This window comes from Mytilus trossulus, chromosome 3, assembly GCF_036588685.1.
Source record: "Mytilus trossulus isolate FHL-02 chromosome 3, PNRI_Mtr1.1.1.hap1, whole genome shotgun sequence".
Classification (NCBI taxonomy): domain Eukaryota; kingdom Metazoa; phylum Mollusca; class Bivalvia; order Mytilida; family Mytilidae; genus Mytilus; species Mytilus trossulus.
This window is the reverse complement of record NC_086375.1, coordinates 13,088,637-13,112,326: the sequence shown is the minus strand read 5'-3', so window position 1 is coordinate 13,112,326 and position 23,690 is coordinate 13,088,637. Positions and strand designations below refer to the sequence as shown.

Here is a 23,690-nt window from a genome sequence, read left to right as displayed (position 1 = left end):
CACTTACAGTTTTCAAGTTATATTCATTTAAAAATTTTAGAAAATAAAATCCCATAGGGTTCTTAGTAAACCCCACCCTTTTTTCTGCCCCCCCCCCCCCCAAAAAAAAATACCCCTTAATAGACCCCAATGCACAAACAAAAGATTGATGGCTCACCTAGACATATTAGTCTAACATTCTATGAAAGCCTAAGTTAAACTTTGTTTGGGAGACTTGAAAATACCCCTTGAAATTGCAGTAATATGTTCAACTTGAAAAGCATTTAACACGCATTACCAACATTTATCACTGATAAAAAAAAATTATACTGTTACCAGGTTGTTAGATAAACTGTTCCCAGCTGTAACAATGTATTGGATTTTCACATTAAAATTGGTGTACAAAATCTTTTCTGCTTTTTCTTTCTTTTACATATATGTCTTTTGGTTTTCAATTCTAGTGTTTGTATTTATTTACCATGCATAGATGTATTTTGTCACCTGTCTGGATTTTTTTAGTAGCCAAATCCAGGATTACCCTTATCCGCTTCCGGAATCGAATCCGATATTGTAATCTCGTGGCAGCCATTTTGGTTTCAATGTTGTTTTTGACAGATAGTGAGATACGATTTTACTCGGATTTACACATTATTTCTCGGTGATTTTATGTATAAAGCTAGCGGTTGAACAAATTGAACATCGCTGCCATGAATAGTAATAATGAAAATAAGTGTGAGATCGTTTATTAGTAAACTTTGGTAAAAATGTTTGCAAAGTTTTTATATTCTTTCAAGGTCCGTCGGGCATGTGCGTAGCTAGTAACCAAGTAGAAAGTCCGACAGCAAAAGTGGACGGTCGCAGACCTCGCTAATTTGAACTCCTGCGTCCAAATTATAAAGATACGAAAATTTCGTCTTCTTTTCAATTCAAAATTGCCGCCAACAGTGTGATCAGTTGAACTTATATACGTAGTTGATTACGTATAGACGACAAACAATATTCCTACGACTTTTGCAATTTAGGAAATCTTAACTACTTGTCTTTAGAAATTTTCGGCGATTAGATATTTCATACATTTGTTCTTTGACATCTTAGCCAAAAGCTCAGGGGAAAATAAACTACATAAGGATTCCTAATGTGCTCTACTTCCTATGTGCAACTTCAAAACTTTTGGGAAAATCGACAATCATTTAAGGTTTTTCTGGTCATATTTTTTGTAATCCAGAATAAAAAGCATAAAAAAACTGTCCAATAAGTCACAAATAATATAGTAGCCAGCTAGATGATAACAATGACACGTATTTCAGCATTTATTGGGTAGCACACAAATCAAGGGTGCTCGCATAAGGCAGCTTAACTGCCTAAAAATAACTTTTTGAAACAGTTACAACACGTTATTTACTAAGAGGACTCTATTATATGTCCTTCTCTTGAACAGTCAACACTATTTAAACTTAAGTTTTATGTATAAGGCCTTATTGAAATGTCAATTGAATCGCTAAACTTTTATACTCATTTATTGTCACATTTCATTCATAAATGTGTGATAGCACATGTAGCCTCAAAATTATGATTTATTAGCCTGAAAGTATAAATTTTGCGGGAGTAAAAGGTATAAATGGACCTAATCTTGTAATGAAAACAAAAAGTTACATTAGTGGTGTTCACCATCTCAAAATCATTTTGTATTCAATATTCAACTGTTTGTATGCAGCTCCTAAGATGAATATATATTTAATCATTTATTGGAGAATTTATTACTCTACACAATATTCTTTCAAGATGCGACATGCTTTGTTTTTTTTGGACAAAATTTTGCACAAATCACTGTAGATTTTGCTTGAATTTTTTAAACTTAATTTCTCTCAAACTATTAAGCTGATTAAAATAAAACTTGGCAATAATGCTTGTTGATTTAGATATCAAAGTGAGTGAAATATATGTTTAATGACTGAATTATTTTGGATTATGAAGCACCTGCATCACCTAATTATTGATGTCTCAAAATGTACATTTATATTCCAATTTGACTGTTGCAATGGTTTTTTTTGGACATATTGTCTCTTGAAGTATGTGAAATACTTATTTCCATGTGTAAAAATATTGATCCCCCCACTTTGAATTTATAAAAATATTTGAACCCCCCTTTTCCACATACAGAAATAAACTTGACCCCCCCCCCTGTATTTTGACCAGCCCCCCTCCAGATAAATAATGATAAGTCCCTTTAATATTAATAATAAAAATGCTGAAACTTTTTAAATTATTTCTTGATGTTATTGCCCTCTTGGATAACAGGGGCTTGTTACAATTTATCACAATTGCCGGGTTTACTATCCATACGAACCCCTGTTTTTTAGGGGTTCGTATGGATAGTAAACCCGCCCCTGTGCTTGGATTTACGAACTTCAATGAACATACAATCTAAAATTACAGTATGTCATCAATAGTATAGATGTAGATGTAGAAAATCTATTTCAGCTTGATTGACCAAAAAATTGAAGTTTGTGCCTCATTTATTTTGAATTCAAACGTTATGAACCTTAAAACCTACCAGAGGCAGAGCGTGTCCATTTCAACTTTAAATTATTTGAGTGTTTTGATAAAGTTCTCAATGATATTATATAATCAATCAAACGACCTGGATAACGGCATGTTTGTTACATAATGATCCATAATATTGTTACGAATTTGCAGTTTAAGAAGGTTATAATAGTTCTACAGTTATATATTTTCCGATATCTCTATTACTTTTCCATATCATCCGTTTATCGTTGAAAACTGTATCTAAAATCATCCCTTTATCCTTGGTTGCTATCAGACGCTTTACCTGTACAGTTGTTACTAGGGTGCTCTCTTCGAGGTCCGCGTTAGAAGTATAAATAGTGGGTAGCTATCCAGTGTAAATGTCATTCTTATCGGAGACATCGGAAGAAGAAGTTTGAAAAGGTAGGACCGTTAATATTTATAAAGACGAGTAGCAGGATAAGTCAAACAAAGTGGAGTGTTTGAAACCTGTTGAGAATATATAGATAGTTTCGGTTTCGTAGAAGTTGTATAAACAGGATAAGTGCGAAGGTTTTGCGTTCCACATCTCTCACTATTGCAGTGAGTGTTTGCTGTTAAACCATACCTTAGTGCTGCCCTGTCTCAACAGCTTTTATAAATATATGTTAATAAAGTTTCAAACATCGAAAGTTACAACAGTTTGAATAGTTTCCATACATTCGTTTTATTTAGGTTTCAAACAATAGTTCCAAACCGTTTGACCCGTTTCAAACATTTAGGTTTCAGACAATAGTTCCAAACCGTCTGACCCGTTTCAAACATTTAGGTTTCAGACAGGTTCCAAACATTTGGGTTTCAGACAATAGTTCCAAACCGTCTGACCAGTTTCAAACATTTAGGTTCCAGACAGGTTCCAAACATTTAGGTTTCAGACAATAGTTCCAAACCGTCTGACCGGTTTCATACATTTAGGTTCCAGACCAGTTTTATACATTTAGGTTTCAAACCAGTTCTATACATTTAGGTTCCAGACTATAGTTTCAAACAGTTCGTTTAAACAGAATAGGACAAGTTCGGGTTAGGTTGATAGGTGTTGAAAATCGTTTTATGTAGTAAAGTAGTTGTTTCATATTTAATAGTGATAGTGTAAACTTTTTATTCACTTAAGTACTTTTGAATTGCTTTTCAAATCCCAGGAAACTGGTACGAACCCGAGGATAAAAACATCTAAACGTCCCCGCCCGGTTACACGTTACAATATTTCCTCCTTTGTTGTTTCGTCTCGGATCAAAATACCAAAAAGTAATAACGGACTACAATGTAACCTCACGATACCAAAATCACACATAGTATAGTGTCAAATTGCACCTATTTAGCAAAAATAGCAGCATAATCTTACAAGATTTCCTAGAGATTAAAGAATTTCTATTTTTATGATTTGATACTTACTAGTTTGCACGTCTTTCAACATGGGTAAATATAAAGATATTTTATTTCCTAATCATAGGTATGGCACGCCTGAACCACTTTTATTAATTAATCTTAGATTATCTGAGATAAATTAGGTTTATCTGAGATAATCCCGGTTTATCTCAGATAAACTAAGATTATCTCAGCTTAATTCAAATTCGAAAAAATCATAGTTTATCTCAGTTAATACAGAAAATTCATTAGTGTAACCCCAATTGCGTCATAGATCAGATGGAAAATCCAAAATCCCGACTAAAAATAAACGTATCTCACTGGTCAGGACATATACCCCTGTTTGACATATTCTTCCATTCAATTTCCTCAAGACAGAAACGTAAGGAAAGGGGATGAAGGGGAGGTGGGTGGGACCTATAATTTATGATGGTAAGTATCGCAGAGCGTGTCCATTTCAACTTTAAATTATTTGAGTGTTTTGATAAAGTTCTCAATGATATTATATAATCAATCAAACGACCTGGATAACGGCATGTTTGTTACATAATGATCCATAATATTTCCTCCTTTGTTGTTTCGTCTCGGATCAAAATACCAAAAAGTAATAACGGACTACAATGTAACCTCACGATACCAAAATCACACAAAGTATAGTGTCAAATTGCACCTATTTAGCAAAAATAGCAGCATAATCTTACAAGATTTCCTAGAGATTAAAGAATTTCTATTTTTATGATTTGATACTTACTAGTTAGCACGTCTTTCAACATGGGTAAATATAAAGATATTTTATTTCCTAATCATAGGTATGGCACGCCTGAACCACTTTTATTAATTAATCTTAGATTATCTGAGATAACTTAGGTTTATCTGAGATAATCCCGGTTTATCTCAGATAAACTAAGATTATCTCAGCTTAATTCAAATTCGAAAAAATCATAGTTTATCTCAGTTAATACAGAAAATTCATTAGTGTAACCCCAATTGCGTCATAGGTCAGATGGAAAATCCAAAATCCCGACTAAAAATAAACGTATCTCACTGGTCAGGACATATACCCCTGTTTGACATATTCTTCCATTCAATTTCCTCAAGACATAAACGTAAGGAAAGGGGATGAAGGGGAGGTGGGTGGGACCTATAATTTATGATGGTAAGTATTTATCTAATAAAATCCAAATTTACTTTAAAATTTGAATATTTTATAGCTATAAATACGTTAAATTACCATCATAAATTCTGAGTAACAGAATCTAACGTAAAGCTGAATCCCCTGTAACAGAAGAAACAGGAGGAAAGTTCAATCTTTGTGCTGAAACTATAGGTCCAAGATAGTATAAACTCTCGGCAAAAGTAGCCATATATTGGAGGTAGTGAGATATAAAAGAGTTCTCATTTCTCCAGAAACCTACAGACAGTACCTCTTCTAAAGATGCACTGTTAAACAGAGCCCAGGATGTAGAGATACCCCTAACATCATGAGCTTTAACATTAAAACTATTTAAAAGTTCTGCCTTAGAAGAACCATAAGCTAAAGATATGCATTTGCATATCCAAGTAGAAATAGTTTTAACAGAAAGATCTGAGATTCCTTTTTTAATAGGAATAAAGAGTCTTGAGTTAGAAACAGAACGTAAACTACACGTTCTAACCAGAAAAATAGAAAGGATTCTTACTGGACATAAAAGTACAGAAATAGAATCGCTAGGGAGTGCAGGAATCACGACTGGTTCTGCACCCTTATCTGGAATCTGATTCTTTGCCAAAAAAGCAGGATCCGTTAAAAGAGTAACAGAAGATTTATCCCTGTTAAATCGAAGGCAAGCATCAGAAATAGAGAAGGCATGGATTTCACTCCTTCTCCGTCCAGAAGCCAAAGCTAAAAGAAAACAGCATTTATAGGAAAGAAACCTTAAATCTATTGTTTCTGCTGGTTCAAAAGGAGGAAGTTTTAAAAAGGATAAAACTAGTCCAAGGTCCCACTTAGGAACTAAAGTTTTTTGTCTTGGTCTTTCAAGACTAAAACTACGAACCAAAAGAGAAATATGCTCATTGATTCCAAAATCTGGGCCACCAGAAATATGAATAGTTCTTGAGATAGCTGATCTATATCCCTTAATATTAGAGGGACATAATCCTTTGGATTCAAAAAGAAAAACTAGAAAGTCTGCTAATTGTTGTACAGTGACTTGGAAAGGATCAATTTCCCGCTCACTACACCAATCAGAGAAGATTGACCATTTTGCATCATAGACAATGCTAGTGGAGTCTCTGACAGACTTTGTGAGATGCTTGGTTGCTCCTTCAGAAAAACCTCTCTTTCTGAGGCTAACCCTGAGAGAAGCCAGGCGTGTAGATGAAGTTTTTCTGGATTTTGATAAAGAACCTTGCCCTTGATTAGAGACAGAAGGTCTAGTCTCAGAGGTAGAACTAGAGGACAAGCACATGATAGGCGCAGAAGGTCTGGAAACTAAGACTGTTTTGGCCATGCTGAAGCAATAACTATGATCTTGCAATTTCCCCCTGCTATTTTCTGAAGTACTGGGGAGAAAAACCTGAAAGGAGGGAAGGCGTACCCGAACATTCTTTTCCAAGATAGGCTCATTGCGTCTACCGCAAAAGATTTTGGATCTGGAACCGGAGACACAAATGTTAGAAGTTTGTGATTGAGACTGGTCGCAAACAGATCTATCTGAGGTGACCCCCAATGAAGAGTCACAGCTTTGAAAACTACTTGAAGTAGTTCCCACTCCGTGTTTACTGGGGCAAGGGATTTTGATAGAGTGTCGGCTAGAATATTGAGGTGCCCCGCAATATGTCTCACCACTAGATGAACCTGGAGAAAACACAGAAGGAGAATGTCTCTGGCTATCTGATAAAGAGAAGGTGAATGAGTTCCTCCCTGATTCTTGAGATAAGCTACAACTGTTGTGTTGTCCGTGGCCAGAATGACAGACTGATTCTTTAGAGACATTTGGAAATGATTCAGTGCAAACAGAACTGCTTTCATTTCCAATACATTGATATGCTCTTCCAAAAGATCTGGATTCCAGACTCCCGAGATTGTAAGCCCCTCCAGATATGCTCCCCAACCGAGGGTGGAGGCATCTGTGAATAATGTTAGACTGGGAACTTGAGGGGACAGACATAGGCCCCTCATTACATTTTCCCGTACTAACCACCATTGAAGGTGTGGAAATAAAGGCTGAGTGATTGGAATCAATGCTTCCCATTCTTGAACAAAACTGGCATGTTCTCTCTGATCTTGGCAGTGTAATATTTTTTCCATGGTCATCAATTTTTCGTTCGTAACGGCCTCTCTGTATGCGGAGACTAACTATTCTAAATCTAGTTAGTATGACTCTCTTGTCTCTGATTTTAATATTGAAGTAATCTTCAAAAGTGAAATTATGTTTAAATTTAAAGTAGTTGCTCAATTTACTGTGATCATCTTTTTTAATAAAGTCTTTTTGATGGCTCCAATATGTTAAAAAATCAGTTTTGATACATTTTCTAAGTAAAATTTTGAATTTATCTATTCTGAGTTTTTTACAAAGTGCTAAATTTAAACCAAGTTTTTCACTAAAAAACTATTTAGAGATATATACAAAACATCTAACTTAGGCTTACTGTAGAAGACGTAGATAGTTATCAAAAGTACCAGGATTATAATTTTATACGCCAGACGCGCGTTTCGTCTACATAAGACTCATCAGTGACGCTCAAATCAAAATAGTTAAAAAGCCAAACAAATACAAAGTTGAAGAGCATTGAGGAACCAAAATTCCTAAAAGTTGTGCCAAATACGGCTAAGGTAATCTACTCCTGGGGTAAGAAAATCCTTAGTTTTTCGAAAAATTCAAAGTTTTGTAAACAGAAAATTTATAAAATGATTATATAATTGATATTCATGTCAACACCGAAGTGCTGACTACTGGGCTGGTGATACCCTCGGGGACGAAACGTCCACCAGCAGTGGCATCGACCCAGTGGTGTAAATAGTTATCAAAAGTACCAGGATTATAATTTTATACGCCAGACGCGCGTTTCGTCTACATAAGACTCATCAGTGACGCTCAGATCAAAATAGTTAAAAAGCCAAACAAATACAAAGTTGAAGAGCATTGAGGAACCAAAATTCCTAAAAGTTGTGCCAAATACGGCTAAGGTAATCTACTCCTGGGGTAAGAAAATCCTTAGTTTTTCGAAAAATTCAAAGTTTTGTAAACAGAAAATTTATAAAATGATTATATAATTGATATTCATGTCAACACCGAAGTGCTGACTACTGGGCTGGTGATACCCTCGGGGACGAAACGTCCACCAGCAGTGGCATATGAACTAAGAAATTAAACAAAAGCTCTGTTAATCGACATTGTTGTTGACGGTGCGAATTTTAGCTTTATAGTGATAGATTTTGTTAAATTGTATCTATGATTTTGTTTAGGGAGCTACCATTTGAGTTGGGGGGGGGGGGGGGGGGGGGGGGCTAGGATGAAATTTGAAAAAAATAGGCAGGACAGGAGTTTTGAGTAAAAAAAAGGCAGGATGAGACACTTGCAAAAAAAATGTCAGGATGACAATTTATGTAAAAAAAGTCAGGATAAACTAAAAAAAAAAGCAGGACCGGATAGAGTGAAAAATAAAAAGCCAGGACAGAGATTACAACTAAAAAAAAATCAAACGGTAGCTCCCTTATGACGTTATTTTTTTAATTTAAATCCATTGGATGCTAGATGTGTTTAGGATTAATATAATTTAGATTAGATGCATGATATTTGTTGACTTTGTTGTTGGCTTTACACTAGCTCAGTGTCAGTAACTGCGATCGGATACTGACTCGGGGCATTTTATAGCTGACTTTGCGGTATGGGCTTTCCTCATTGTTGAAGGCCACATTGAGATAATCAAATTTATATTTGTACATTCATGTGTCATCAGCCTAAAAGACCATGTGAGCTTTTCTCATCACTTGGCGTCCGTAAGTTGTCCATCGTCGTCGTTAACCTTTACAAAATTCTTCTCCTCTACTGGACCGAATTTAACTAAAGTTGGCCACAATCACCATTGGGGTATCTTGCCAGTTTAAAAAAGTGTCGACGACCAAGCCCGCCAATAAAGACGGCCGCCATAACTAAAAATAAAACATAAGAGACTTAGATTTAGGCTTATATCTCTGAAACTAAGGCATTTTAAATAGAACAAATCTGATAAGTGTAAAATTGTTCATCATCTCATAGTCTGATTGCCCTGAGATTTTCAGACAAATCACACATGCCGTTGTTGGGTTGCTGCCCCTGAATTGAAAATTTAAGAAAATTTTGCAGTTTTTTGTTATTAACTTCAATATTATTATAGAGCAACTGTAAACTGCAATAATTTACAGCAAAAAAAGGTACAATTAAGTCAACATTACCAAAGTGGTCAACTGAATCTGATCCCTTAATGAGTCATTGCCCTATATTCATCAAGTGAAGTTCTATCTGCCCTGATATATTTAGGAGAATCAGACAACTCGTTGTTGGGTTGCTGTCCATGAATTTGTTATTTGAAGGAAATTTTGCAGTTTTTGGAAATTATCTTGAATATTATTATAAATAGAGATAAACAGCAATAAAGTTCAGCAAAGTAAGATCTACAAATAAGATCAACTAACCAAAATCGTCAATAGACCCCTTATTTATGGCAAGCCGTTTTACGATTTATTCGAATTTCAAGATATCTCCTATAATATATAAGATATCTCCTTTAATATATAAGATATCTTATATAATTTCATTTTTATAAGATATCTCATATATTATATAAGATATCTTTAATATTATATGAGATATCTTTAATAATATGTGATATCTTTAATGTTATATAAGATATATCATTAAGTTTATATGATATCTTATATACTTTATAAGATATCTTCCAAAGTTTATAAGATATCTTATATAGTTTATTAGATATCTCTTATAGTATCAAAGATATCTTATATAGTTTTTGAGATATCTTAGAAAGACAATTATATAAGATATCTGATAAATTATATGAGATATCCTATAAACTATATAAGATATCTTATAACCTATTATCTTATAAACTGTATAAGATATCTTATAATCTATATAAGATATCTTATAAACTATATGAGATATCTAGACATCTTATAAACCTTAGGATAATATCCTATAATATTTGAGATATCTCCTATAATATACAAGATATCTTAAATAATTTCATTTTATGAGATATCTTATACATTATATAAGATAATTTGATGTGTTATAAGATATCTTCTAAAATTTATAAGATATCTTATATAATTTATAAGATATCTTCTAAAGTTTATAGGAAAATCTTATAAAGTATATGAGATATCTTATAAACAATTTTTATATAAGATATCTTATACAGTTTATAAGATATCTTATATAGTTTATGAGATATCTTATAACGACAGTTATATAAGATATCTGATAAATTATGAGATATCTTATAAACTTTACAAGATATCATATAAATTATATAAGATATCTTATAAACTATATGAGATATCTTATAAACTATATAAGATATCTTATAAACTATATAAGATATCTTATAAACTATATAAGATATCTTATAAACTATATAAGATATCTTATAAAGTTTATGAGATATCTTGAAGTAAGAATAAATGGCAAAACGGCTTGCCATACTTATTGTCCGTTATAGTAATTTTTTCGTTAATTTTTGTAATCTTTTACAAAAATCTTCTTCCCCGAAACTAATGGGCCAAATATATTCAAACTTTGCCACACTCATCATTAGGGTATTCAGTTTAAGAAATGTGTCCGATGACCCTGCCTGCCAATAAAGATGGCAAACAGTAGAATATATTGGGTAAAATGCAAGTGTTTTCTTTTTTTTTAATTCTGATAACCGTTAGAAAATTTAAAGTGGAAATCTGAAAAGAGTAAAATTATCCAGAATGTTGAGCTTTAACAATTATCCATAAACGTCAAAACTGTCAGACGATTTCCTGTAGGAGTTATTGCCCTCAAATGACAAATTTAACTAACTTTTTTCGATTTTTGCCTTTTATCCTGAAAACTATAAAACTATATAAAAAAAATAGAGAGAGAAAGTTAAAAAATGATCAGAAGGACAAGTTCTACCATTTAGTATTATACTTGAAATCATAGGTTGACTCCTTATTGGAGTTATTACCTTTGATGCCGAGTAATTTGTACATTTCCTTTTGAGTTTTTGTCTTATTTTTAATTATATATTTTTAAATTGCAAATGGCGGCTTTTGTACAAGCTTATCTTGTGTTTTTCGACAACTGTTTCACATTTCACAGCGGTATAATACTGACCTTATTTTTTTCATCCATTATTTTATTGATTTAGTTTTCTCATTGTATCATATAGATCAAATTTTATTCGTTCAGTGTATGTCCACTTGTGTTAATATGTCTTTTGATTGAGTAAGGCCATTTCAATTGATATTTTATAGTGTGTCTTTCTATGTTGTGATGTTACACTATTCATTTTTAGATAAGGGTGGAGGTTTTGTACCATTAAAACGTGTAAACCCGCTGCAATTGTTTGCACCTGTCCTAAGTCTGGAATCTGATGTTCAGTAGTTGTCGTTTGTTGATGTGTTTCATAATTGTTTTTTATATAGATTAGCTTGTTGTTTTTCCCGTTTGAACGGTTTTACATTAGTCATTTTTGGGTCCCTTTATAACTTGATGTTCGGTTTGAGACAAGGCTTTGTGTTGAAGGCTGTACCTTGACCAATAATGGTTTACTTTTAAAATTGTTACTAGCCAAGGATGGCTTATTGACTGAGAGAAAAGATCCAAGGAAGATAAAAATGTACAGTTCATTGTGTATTTTGTATCTAAGCAGCTGCATGGTTCAAACCATTTGACATCTCTATCGTTTACTAAAGTTCTCCTTCCAAATTTAATACAGATTAGAAAAGTAGTAAGAACAATTTGGTGAACAGCGAAAGTAGCTTAGCAAGGGATAGACACCTAATGAATACCAATCAAACAAACAATTATTTTATACTGATATCGCAAAGACGCAAGGTATTCCTTTGAAATTTGAATAAAGGATAACACATTTTTATACATTCAGTTGTGTATGTCTGTTTCTTATCTTGTCTTACATTTAGAATTTTACTGATCAGTAAAAAAAGTTTATAACAAAACAAGTGTTTTCCCGCTTTTTTTTATCTGTAATAAACGGTTCTTCACGTTTTTTATTACTTATTTTCACGAAACAGCTAATGCATATCCTTATAATTTAGAAAAAGGCAAATGTAAAGCTTCGATAAAACGACAGATGCCTTCATTATACTAATAATAAAACCCCTGTTTTGAAAACTGAACTAATTTCTTTCTATAAAAAAGTTCGGCGAAAAGTTACAGACATGTTTTGTAGTGATTATTTGATTACCAGACCAAGTATTTTATTATTATTTCCGAATCCAGGACTGTATTATTACTCTCCTATCGACGAAGTCAAAAGTACCTTAACGACGATTACCCATAATGTCTGTTTGTTTTGGTTACACGTCAATTTTTACGTTTTCAATATAATGGAATTAAAAGCGACTGTCATCATAAAAGTGAGAGGTTTAGCTAGCTATAAAACCAGGTTTTATCCACCAGTTTTTACATAAGAAAATACCTTTATAAAGTCAGGAATATGACAGTTGTTATCAATTCGTTTGATGTTTTTAAGCTTTTGATTTTGCCACTTGATTACAAGAAACTCTCCATTTTCAATTTTTCTCGGAGTTCGGTATGTTTTGTGATTTTACATTTCTCTCAGTTGTTATATTAGTACTTTATTTTAGATCTATGAATTTGAAAGTTCCTCTCGTATCTTTCGTCCCTCTTTTAATCTTATAACCCTGGTACCTTTGATCACTATTTACACCACTGGGTCGATGCCACTGCTGGTGGACGCTTCGTCCCCGAGTGTATCACCAGCTCAGTAGTCAACACTTTGGTGTTAACATGAATATCAATAATGTGGTCATTTTTATAAATTTCCTGTGTACAAAACTGATTTTTTTTCTCGAAAAATAAGGATTTTCTTATCTCAGGCATAGCTTACCTTAGCAGTATTTGGCACAACTTTTTGGAACATTAGATCCTCAATGCTCTTCAACTATGTACTTGTTTGGCTTTATAAATATTTTGATATGAGCGTCACTGATGAGTCTTATGTAGATTAAACGCGCATCTGGCGTACTAAATTATAACCATGATACCTTTTATAACTATTTACTACAACTCACATGTAAAGACTTGCAAATATTTTTTTATGCATATTTACTTTTAATTTCACCTTTCGGTATATTGATGATGTACTGTCTCTTTATTATAATAGATTCAGTGATAACTTATATTTAATATATCCAAGTGAACTTGAAATTAAAGATACTACCGACTAAGATAAATCTGCTTCATATTTAGACTTTTTTTTTATCGAAATGAGTACTGATGGTAGGTTAAATACCAAAATTTATGACAAACGCGATGATTTTAAATTTCCCATGGTCAACATTCTATTTCTGTGTAGCAACATCGCAGCGGCACCAGCATATGGAGTATATGTGTCTCAATTGATACATCACTCTAGAGCTAGCTCAAAGTACGTTGATTTTGTTGAACAAGGAATACTGCTTTCTCAAAAGTTGCTAGGACAGGGCTATAAATCAATCAAATCAAGGTCATCACTCAAGAATTTTACGGTCGCCATCATGAGCGGATTGGCCATTATGACAAAAGTGTGTCAGAAAACATATCTGATATTCTTCTTCAGTCATAACAACTTTCCATCATTATCGGACTGAACAAAGAAATAACACGACGGGTGCCGTATACGGTGCAGAAAATGCTCACCATTCCGGAGCACCTGATTTCATTCCCGGTTTTTAGTGGAGTTCGTGTTGTTTCTTATTTATTATTTATAACTGTTGATGTAAATGTCTTTTGGTTTCACGAGTCTTTGTTTACTCATTGGTTATGATTGTTATTGTATTAAATTCTGTAAAACTACCATGACTATCATGGTTATGGTTGTCATCAGCCAAGGCCTCTGTGACTTTAATTTGAACTACTCTCTCCAACAAAACACTTTATAATGACTTTTATGATTGTTCTCTACATTAATTATTTTCAATCGATTTATGAATTGCGAACAGCGGAATACTACTGCTGCCTTTATTTATGATATTCTTATTGGAATTTTTCTCACCAATAAAGACCATCAAACAACTTTAGTCCTTGTTATAACTAACATTGGAATTACTCTCATTACAGAAGACCTTATGAAAATTCAAAGGATAATTTCTGATAAAAAAAGACCTCCGCATGACTCTTATAAAGGCATTACAATGACTGGTGCCAGTGGTACGTATATATCTACATTTCCCCTATATTCATATATTGGAACGAACATAAAAGATCTGTCTCAAAATAAGAAAATGTACAAATATTTTACTGATAATACAATAAATACATAGAACTATATGCTTGACATAATAACATAAATAATGACATAAATAATGTGATCATTGAATATGTTAAACATTTACAGGAAAACTATATCGTTGAAAGCTATTCCCTTCTCTGTTTCAAAATAACATATAAATAAAATTGAGAATGGAAATGGGGAATGTGTCAAAGAGACAACAACCCGACCAAATAAAAAAACAACAGCAGAAGGTCACCAACAGGTCTTCAATGTAGCAAGAAATTCCCGCACCCGGAGGCGTCCTTCAGCTGGCCCCTAAACAAATATATACTAGTTCAGTGATAATGAACGCCATACTAATTTCCAAATTGTACACAAGAAACTAAAATTAAAATAATACAAGACTAACAAAGGCCAGAGGCTCCTGAATTGGGACAGGCGCAAAAATGCGGCGGGGTTAAACATGTTTGTGAGATCTCAACCCTCCCCCTATACCTCTAACCAATGTAGAAAAGTAAATGCATAACAAAACAAGCTTGATAAAGACTATTATACATTGGTAAGTCGTCAGAATCATTGTTTTTGAGATAAACTTATTAAAAATTTGGCAGGAAAAAATTATCTCTAGATTTTTTCATCCATTTAATAATGGCACATATTTTCTTTCAAACATAATGATAAGTTGGTCTTTTAAAAAGTGGCAGTATTTCCCTTCCATTTTTTTTTACAACAGCAATATTTATGTTTAACCACAGGTATACATAGTTTCTTCACAATTTTGCCTGTACAATAGGAGATAATTTGCCACTTTCACCTGATCGAAAGACATTATTTAACCATTTTTGTCTGACTTGAATGTTGATTAATAATATCAACTATATCTTTGTAACCTTTTCTAGTAGCAATATTTAAAGATGATTGACCCTTAGAGTCACATCTATTATAGTCTACCCCTCTTTCTAGCAACACCTTTACTATGTCTTCATGTCCGAGCTCACAAGCCTTCATTAAAAGAGACCCACCCTTATAATCGAATAAATTCTTGTCTGCACCTCTTTCTAATAACATTGATATTACTTCTGCATGACCATTATCACATGCCTGCAATATATGTGATTGACTTATCTTCTCACATTTATTAGAATATGTGTCTTTATCTAACAACTTTACTATTTCTATATGTCCCTGTTCACAAGCTATCATTAACTGCGACTCATTCCAATCATAACATTTATTACTATTTCTGAATAATCATTTTCACAAGCTACCATTAAAGGTGATTTACCGCCACTGTATCATTCATTACAGTCTGCTCCTTTGTCTAACAATATTTTTACTATGTCTGAATGACCATTTTCACAGGCCTTTAGTATAGGTGACTCAGCCCACATATTACATCCATCACAATCTGCTCCTCTGTCTAACAACATCATAACTATTTCTATCTGACACATGCCTTAAGTAAGATAGACTCACCATCATCGTCCCATATATTATGGTCAGCTCCTCTGTCCAATAACATCATAAATGATTCTGTGTGGCCTTGCTCATAGGCGATCATTATAGGAGATTGGCCCAACCTGTCACATTTGTCATAGTCGGCTCCTTTGTCTAACAACATTTTGGCTACTTCTATTTCACCACATTCACAAGCTTTCACTAAAGTTGGCTCTATCGAACTGTTACATTTATTATAGTCTGCTCCTCTATCTACCAACATCTTCACTATTTCGGTATGACCATGTTCAAGCGCTTTCCTTATAGGTGACTTATTATCATCATCGCATTTATTAAAGTCTGCTCCTCTGTCCAACAACATCTTTACTATTTCTGTATGACCATATTCACAATCCTTCATTAAAGGTGACTCGCCGTCATTATCGCACTTAGTATAGTCTGCTCTTTTGTCCAACATCATATTCAATATTTCTGTATGACCATTTTTGCAAGCTGTCATTACAGGTGACTCGCCATATAAATTGCATCGTTGACTGTCTGCTCCACTGTCTAACAACATCTTCACTATTTTTGTATGCCCATTTTTACAGGCTTTCATTACAAGTGACTGACCATAATCATCATATTTATTATAGTCTGCTCCTCCTTTTAACAACATTTTTGCTATTTGCGTATGACCATATTCACACGCCACCATCAAAGGTGACTGTCCCCATATACTAGTATCACATTCGCTACAGTCAGCTCTTTTGTCTACCAATGTTTTTACTATTTCTGTATGACCAAGTACACAGGCCTTCAGTAATGGTGACTGGGCCAAGTTATCACATCTAATAAAGTCCGCTCCTCTATCCAACAGTAACTTTATAATTTCTGTATGACCATGCTCACAAGCCTTTATAACAGGTGACTTCCTATCACGCACATTACAGTCTGCTCCTGTGTCTAAAAAAATCCGTACAATTTTTGTATAACCACGCTCACAAGCCTCCATTATAGGTGACTCGCTTTCATCATATGTAATAAAGTCTACTCCCCTGCTTAACAATATCTGTACTATCAGCATGATCATGTACACAAGCTTTCAATAAAGGTGACTGGCTATAATCATCTGTTTTATTACAGTCTGCTCCTCTTTCTAACAAAATTTTTACTATTTCTGCATGACCGTATTCACAGGCTTTCATTAAAGGTGATTGGCTATCATAATCGTATCTATTAAAGTCTGCTCCTCTTTCTAACAAGATCTTTACTATTTCTGTATGACCATGTTCACAAGCCTTCATTACGGGTGACGCACTTTCATCATCACATCTATTAAAGTCTGCCCCTCTTTCTTACAAGATCTTGAGTATTTCTGTATGACCGAGTTCACACGATTTCATTAAAGGTGACTCATCAAAATAAATATAGTTGTTAACATCCACACCCAAATCACAACACCATAAAACCAAAGAAATGTCACCCATAATGCAGAATTTTAAAAGAACATTATAACCGTCATCATGAAGTTTAGGCTGATCACAAATATGTGCTAGCTGTCTCTGGTGTGTTATATCTAATGTATCTAAATGAAGCATAAAATGTTGTCTGAATTGTTGCATCTTCATATTGATGTTACTAAATACATCTTGAACTTTTCCCCTTTGACCAATCATCAATCATTCTCTGTATGTACATTTGGTGATATGTTGGTGGTATAATAGTAATAAACTGATCCATCTCATCGTTGCATGCTCATAAAAACCTATTCTGGATAAGACTACTATCTGCATTCTTTATCAAACATTGTATTATTCTCTGTCCAAAGAAGTAAGCTAGAAAGTCAAATATTTTATCATGTATTATCTTGTACATGTTTCCGACTTTCCTGATGAATGTATCTTTAAGCGAGTTCAGTTCATTCTGTAATAAAAGCCTTGGTGTTGTCCTATCCAGTCTACATGCTTCACATGTGTCTTCAATAATAATCCTAGTTTCTTCATTAACCTCATTTACCAATATTTCGTCGTTCAATTTGTTGTTAAAAATGACACATAAAGCCAGAGCACAGTATTTAGTGTAATGCCCTTTCTTTAGTAGCTTGTCTATTTCTGCTTCATAAACTGTAAATGGATTCTGGAAAAATCTTTAACATTAGGTTGAGGACTATCATGGTATAATTTACATAAAAGAGGAAAACAATCATATAAATCACTATAGCCAGTAATATCAGGGGCTTTCGTGTTTAGGTATAAATCTGCTATTGATTGTTTTTCAGTTTTTAACAAACATATGTTTTCAGACAAGAGGTTACATTCAAATGACTTAAAAAACTGACAAAGATTCCAATTTTTTATCCTTGAATACGTGTAAGTGACAAGCAGCAATAATTCTTGTTCGTTTATTTCCAAGAAGCTTTTTGATATCCTCTATAACAAGTTCCCAACGTTTAACGTCACACTGTTTGACAGAAAAGTTTCCGCATAAATTATCATTAACAAACAATGTTTTTTCTCTAGGATTGTAAAACCTCACAATGACACATGGGTCCGTAACCAGAAGAACATAAAACTCATTGGCATTTAAACGAACAAAAAATGTTTGAAAAAAAACATTTATCTAACCACAATTTAAATAACAAAATGAAGTGTTTTTGTACAAAAAATGCATTTTACAACTTTTACTGTAGTCGAACTTTACAATGTCAGAAATTTCAAAATTAATCTTCAGATGATTGTTCACATCATGGTTGATCGTTATGCGTCAAAGAATTAGTACTTTGTGCGCAGCCTCCATTCAAACGGATAACCGCCTCTTAATGCTTCTGATTCCTGCCTTAAATCGACTAATGTGTTGATAAGGTAGCTGAAACCGTTTCTGATGAAGGTCTTTGTTTATTTCTTAACGTGTTTAAACTGGGGTGTCCTTTCGCGCGCTTTACGCCCAATAGTGTCCCATATATGCTCGATATGGTTCAAATTCGGGCTACGATCGTGCCTAGGAAGATGAATCGAATTCCATTTGAACAATGGGTCTTCCTCCACGATGCTAATTCCCAACTTTTGCGAGCTCTGCACTACATTGGATACGGACAACTGTGTGTCTGTTCGTAAGCAAAGGTTCCAGAAAATTAATGTTCTTATCGCACGATAACCAGTAGCGATGAGTCGATCTCGAACAGTTCTTGTTAAAAGGCTCCTGTATGCCCACCACTCTCTTTTTAGGATTGTATTGTATGCAATGGGTTTCCTTCTGACCAACCTTTATTATGCTTGATTTTCCCTAGCAGATGGTATAGGGGGTCTTCTTGATCTCGGAAGATCTTTAACATCGTTTATTGTCTGCTTTTTATTATTAAAACGACTTATAGTGGAATGGTGATGACCAACAATACGTGCGGTTGTCACAGCGACATTCCTGCATCCCTCGGGCTGAAAATCGGCCATCTTGCTGCAGTTAAAGAGTTATGGAGGACCCATTACAATCACATGACTGTATACACTTGGTTATTTAAAGTGTTGTAAACAATGAGGATAAAAACATCTGTTTTGCTGTTTACGGGTACAGTAGCTGCATGTGCAGATAAAAACTTATCGAGTCAATATTTATTGATTAAACTCAGGTGATATTTAAATAATGTTTAACTAGTTCTTTTTTTAACAAATTATATCACAAAAAAATAAAGAGTGGTTTTTTTTATTTCAATTTCAATTTGGTATACTTTTTTCCATATGTATATGAAAAAAACACATGTGTTGTAAGACTTTATAATATAAGAATTTGCAAATTCAACCTTGATTTTTGAGGGGGCTCGTGGGTATAAATACTTTTTTTTTAATTATAGGATTTCTCTATGTTTTTCTTTAAATAAACTTTGCCATATACTTTTAAAATAGAAAAAAATAAATAAAAAAATGGAGTTACCGATCATTTAAGGCTCACAATCTGCTTTCAAAAGAAGCATGCATTTTCGTAAAGGTACTTTTTCTTTTAATTAAAGTAATGGGAGAAATATTTGTAATATCGAAATAAAAAGAGAAATAAATAAAGAAATCATTTAAATTCTACAACATGTTAGTTTAAGCTTTGAAAAAAATGAAAATAAACATAGGTCACCGATGAGTGAAAAAAAGATATTTAAATTTTAATTCAAAAACATGGCATTTTTGGGCCAAAGGGAGATAATTTGAAACTTTTTCGATGATATTAACATTTTAAAGTCATCTGGGGCCAAACCGATTTTTTTTGTACCATATCTTAAAGGAACAACTAATAGTGTAATAAATAAAATTTGTACTGAAAATAAAAATGTTGAAATTTTGGCTGAAATTTTTGTACCTTCGAGTCTCCTTAATTGATTTGCAAGAGTTTTACATTGGTAAACCTTTGTAACCTTGGTAAACCTTTGAAACCTGCAGCTATATCTATATTGCTGATATTCCAAAGAGTCAGCATGTCCTTCTGTTTACTGCTTATATATAAAATATGGCATGAAACTTATCTCAAGTTTACCTCTTATATTGCAAGGTACTGTATCATCGTGGGAAGTTTTCAACCTTTTAACTTTATCTGTCATTTCAGCATGTTCCTCTTGGAGTTCTTCGTAAGATCTTTTCATTTCATTATGATCTCCTTCGAGTAGTACTTCATGAAATCTCTTCCGACTGTTAAATGACTCTTTTAGATTCTCCATTCAATTTTTAGAAAATTCGATATCCTGTAGTACTTCATTGTTTGTCTGGTCCAGTGTTCTGGTCCTTAGATATTCACAGTCCTTTATTATTTTCTGTCCACCTAATCTCCCAATGGCCTAGAAAATTTCACAAAAATTAAAAGTCTTTGCATGTCTTTGCATGTCTCATTACTTGAAGTTGATTTTTTTTAGGTGTTCTTATGTTGTGATGTTACACTAATGTCCAGGGTAAGGTGGGGGTTGAGTTCTCCAAACATGTTTGACCCCACCATGTTCTATATTTGTCTGACCCAAGTCAAGAGCCTGTAGTTCAGTGGTTGTCGTAGGTTCATGTTTGTCATAATAATTTTTCGTTAATTGATTGTTATAAACTAGGCCGTTATATGAACATGATGCAATAATTTTTTTTAAGCATACTTCACAGTGGTAATTGTAATTGTATGAGCTCTTATTTCAATTTTTGTGCATGCTAATACAATAGAAACCAACACATAACAACTCACTACTGTCAGATTGCTGACCAAATGAGAAGTCATTGTGTTCAGTAGTATCTGTTAAACGAGTTAGTTTTAAGGACATGAGAAGAGTTTTCCTTTGCTATCGATGATGATTTAAAAGCTGTGTTCACTACTGTCTGAAACCTTACATTTTTAAGTATCTATTTTACCGTTTTACATATAAAATTTAGCGTTCTGACATAATATTCTATATCCAAGTCAGTCTCCTTTTGTATATCTTCTTATATGTTATCTAGACATTAAATGATTGGCATGTCTACAGTAATCAATCCTATAAACAGCTGATCACAATCTTTCTTGAGTTTTGCAAACTGAGGTGTTTATACGATATGAATACTGTAATTTGTCAAAAAGATTTTACGGAATGCTGTATTCTATATATTTATGTATGTAATACCATCGTGTTTCAATAAATTGAAATATAAAAACTCCAGTAATTTACTTACTACGCACATCAATCACTCGGATTGCAACTGTGTACAACATCAAATTAGAGTTGTCTCCCTTTACACATTTCACCAACCTTTTATCTTTGGTGATTTTTTTTCTACTTTTCAAACGGTGTGTCGCGCAATATATTGTCTTTTAGTTTAATTATAGAAGATTTGATTTGGTTATGCGAATCAGTAATATTTTCAGGCAACTGCATGGCATAATGAAAAAATGAGAGACGGAATCAGAAACCACCATACAGAAAAACTGACTACTGAGTAAATTTTTTATTCATTTGTCCAAAGTTTCTTCAAGACGTCAGACAAACTTTTTAAGTACCTGCTTGGTTCGTAGGGGATATTCATATCTACTGACAGAAATGTTCTTAACCTACTGGTATTTTAGAAATCACGATGGTTTTACACGATTATTTTGGCGGGCCGGCTGTACCGTGTGCAATGTGTTGATGTTTGTCTTTTTCTTAGTGTATTTACTTGGAGGAGTCGAATGTTTGTGGTTAATGTAGTCTGTTCACGGTGCTGTCAAAATATTTCGATTATAATTGATATTTTTTTGATGGGCAATCAGAGGTCAAATAGGGTTTCAATTTAAAACACTTGCAAATTCTGCTATATGCCATCACAGTTTTGATAAAAAGTTGCAAAGGACTTATGCATGGCTCGATTTTGATGAAATCTTCACTGTTAACCTCATAAGTGTCTAAAGATGTTTATAGCCACGGGTAAATATTCATACTACATTATATTAAACTCAGAAAGTATTATTCTCAAACAAAAATGAAATAAAATGTATGTCGTTTTCATTTATGACAAGTGTGGACACAGATCAGTGTGGATAGTATGGTTGTGTGTTTGACAGGGTGTTTTGACTAAAAGAGTTCTCTATGTCCCCCCGTATGATTCTTTTCTAAACTGTGTTAATCAGAGACAGTGAACCTGTACCAAACACTCAAAATAGCAGTGTGGTGTATATATAATATTTAGTTTCAATGTTCATTTTTGTGATAGTGGATTAAACATCAATTGCATGTGCTACCAAATGATTCTGATAATAATGTTCCACAAATTTGAATTTGGATAGCAGCAAAATCTCAAAATTAGAAGAGGAACACATTGGGTTCATGATAACACCTTTCTGCAATATGTAATTTTAATATTTAATATGATAGATAATGTCTGAGAATAATGTACTATTTGTATGGTTCTATCTATGTTCCTTTGTGATGGTCATTTCTTAACTTAGGTTTATTCACAAAATCTGTAAATTAGTTCTCACCAATTTTAGTCCTAGTCACTTGGATTTTCATATGTAACCCTGCATATTGATTTGTGCAGAAGTTCCCTAAAGATTAAATTAAACAAGCAATAACCGAAGTAGATGATCCAGATGCATGTCAACATGACTGACTTCAGATCTGACGTTAATAAAGCATATTATTGATTCTTTAAAATATGATGAAAAAGGGAACACAATAAAGCAAGTACCATTGACAAGAATATTTTACTTTTTTGCACATAATGTATCAGAGGGACACTCATAAGTCGAAAACAAACTGACGATGACATGGAAGAAATCATAATACCAAAAAGACAAACAACCGAACAGATTACAAAAAGTGATCTTGTGTGTTCCGGAAGGGTTAACATATCATATATATCATATTCCACATACGATTTTTACCCGTCTTGTCAAATAATAAGATACGTTTATACGTTATATCAAGTGATAAGGCATCGCAAATTATCGTACTAGACATTGACTGTTATCTTTCCCTTGTTAAAACATCATCCGTCGAAGGAGTAACTTCACGAAGGGGTAGAATATGCCCTAAATAAAGGCAACAGTAAGTTACCGCTGTTCGAAATTCATTAATCCATTGAGAAAAAAAAAACAAATCCGCGTTACAAACTGAAACTGAGGAAAACACATCAAATATAAGAGGAGAACTACGACACAACAGAAACACAACATTACAATCGAAGTAACACACAGAAACGAACTATAATATAACAATGCCCATCTTCCTGACCTTTTAATAATAAAAAAATAATAATGATTTTGTGGTATGCCAAACCTCCCGCTTTATGGCAATGTTAAACATTAACATTAAAATGACATAATTAATTATAAGGACTACAATACAAGTAAATGGGAGAACATATAGGACAGAGAAACAAACGAATAATAATAGCTAACAAAAG

The 23,690-nt window shown here is 33.4% G+C and overlaps 3 protein-coding genes across 3 annotated transcripts in view; all 3 read right to left on the bottom strand.

Moving 5' to 3' along the window:
* Positions 1-2,661, bottom strand: part of LOC134710178 (uncharacterized) — a 35,769-nt gene extending 33,108 nt beyond the window's left edge. Inside the window, exon 1 of the mRNA XM_063570402.1 lies at positions 2,534-2,661. The gene's annotated coding sequence lies outside the window, so the exon portion shown is untranslated. The remainder of the gene's footprint in view (positions 1-2,533) is intronic.
* A 12,552-nt stretch (positions 2,662-15,213) lies between these two features.
* On the bottom strand, positions 15,214-15,588 carry LOC134710403 (sex-determining protein fem-1-like). Its single transcript, XM_063570758.1, has one exon. The coding sequence runs from the start codon at positions 15,586-15,588 to the stop codon at positions 15,214-15,216; it is 375 nt and encodes a 124-aa protein (XP_063426828.1).
* Positions 15,589-15,666: 78 nt separating this feature from the next.
* On the bottom strand, positions 15,667-17,201 carry LOC134710184 (ankyrin repeat domain-containing protein 17-like). The gene has a single exon (XM_063570411.1). It carries the CDS (start codon positions 16,913-16,915, stop codon positions 15,827-15,829), a length of 1,089 nt encoding a protein of 362 aa, XP_063426481.1. The 5' UTR covers positions 16,916-17,201; the 3' UTR covers positions 15,667-15,826.
* Between the last annotated feature and the right edge of the window lie 6,489 nt (positions 17,202-23,690).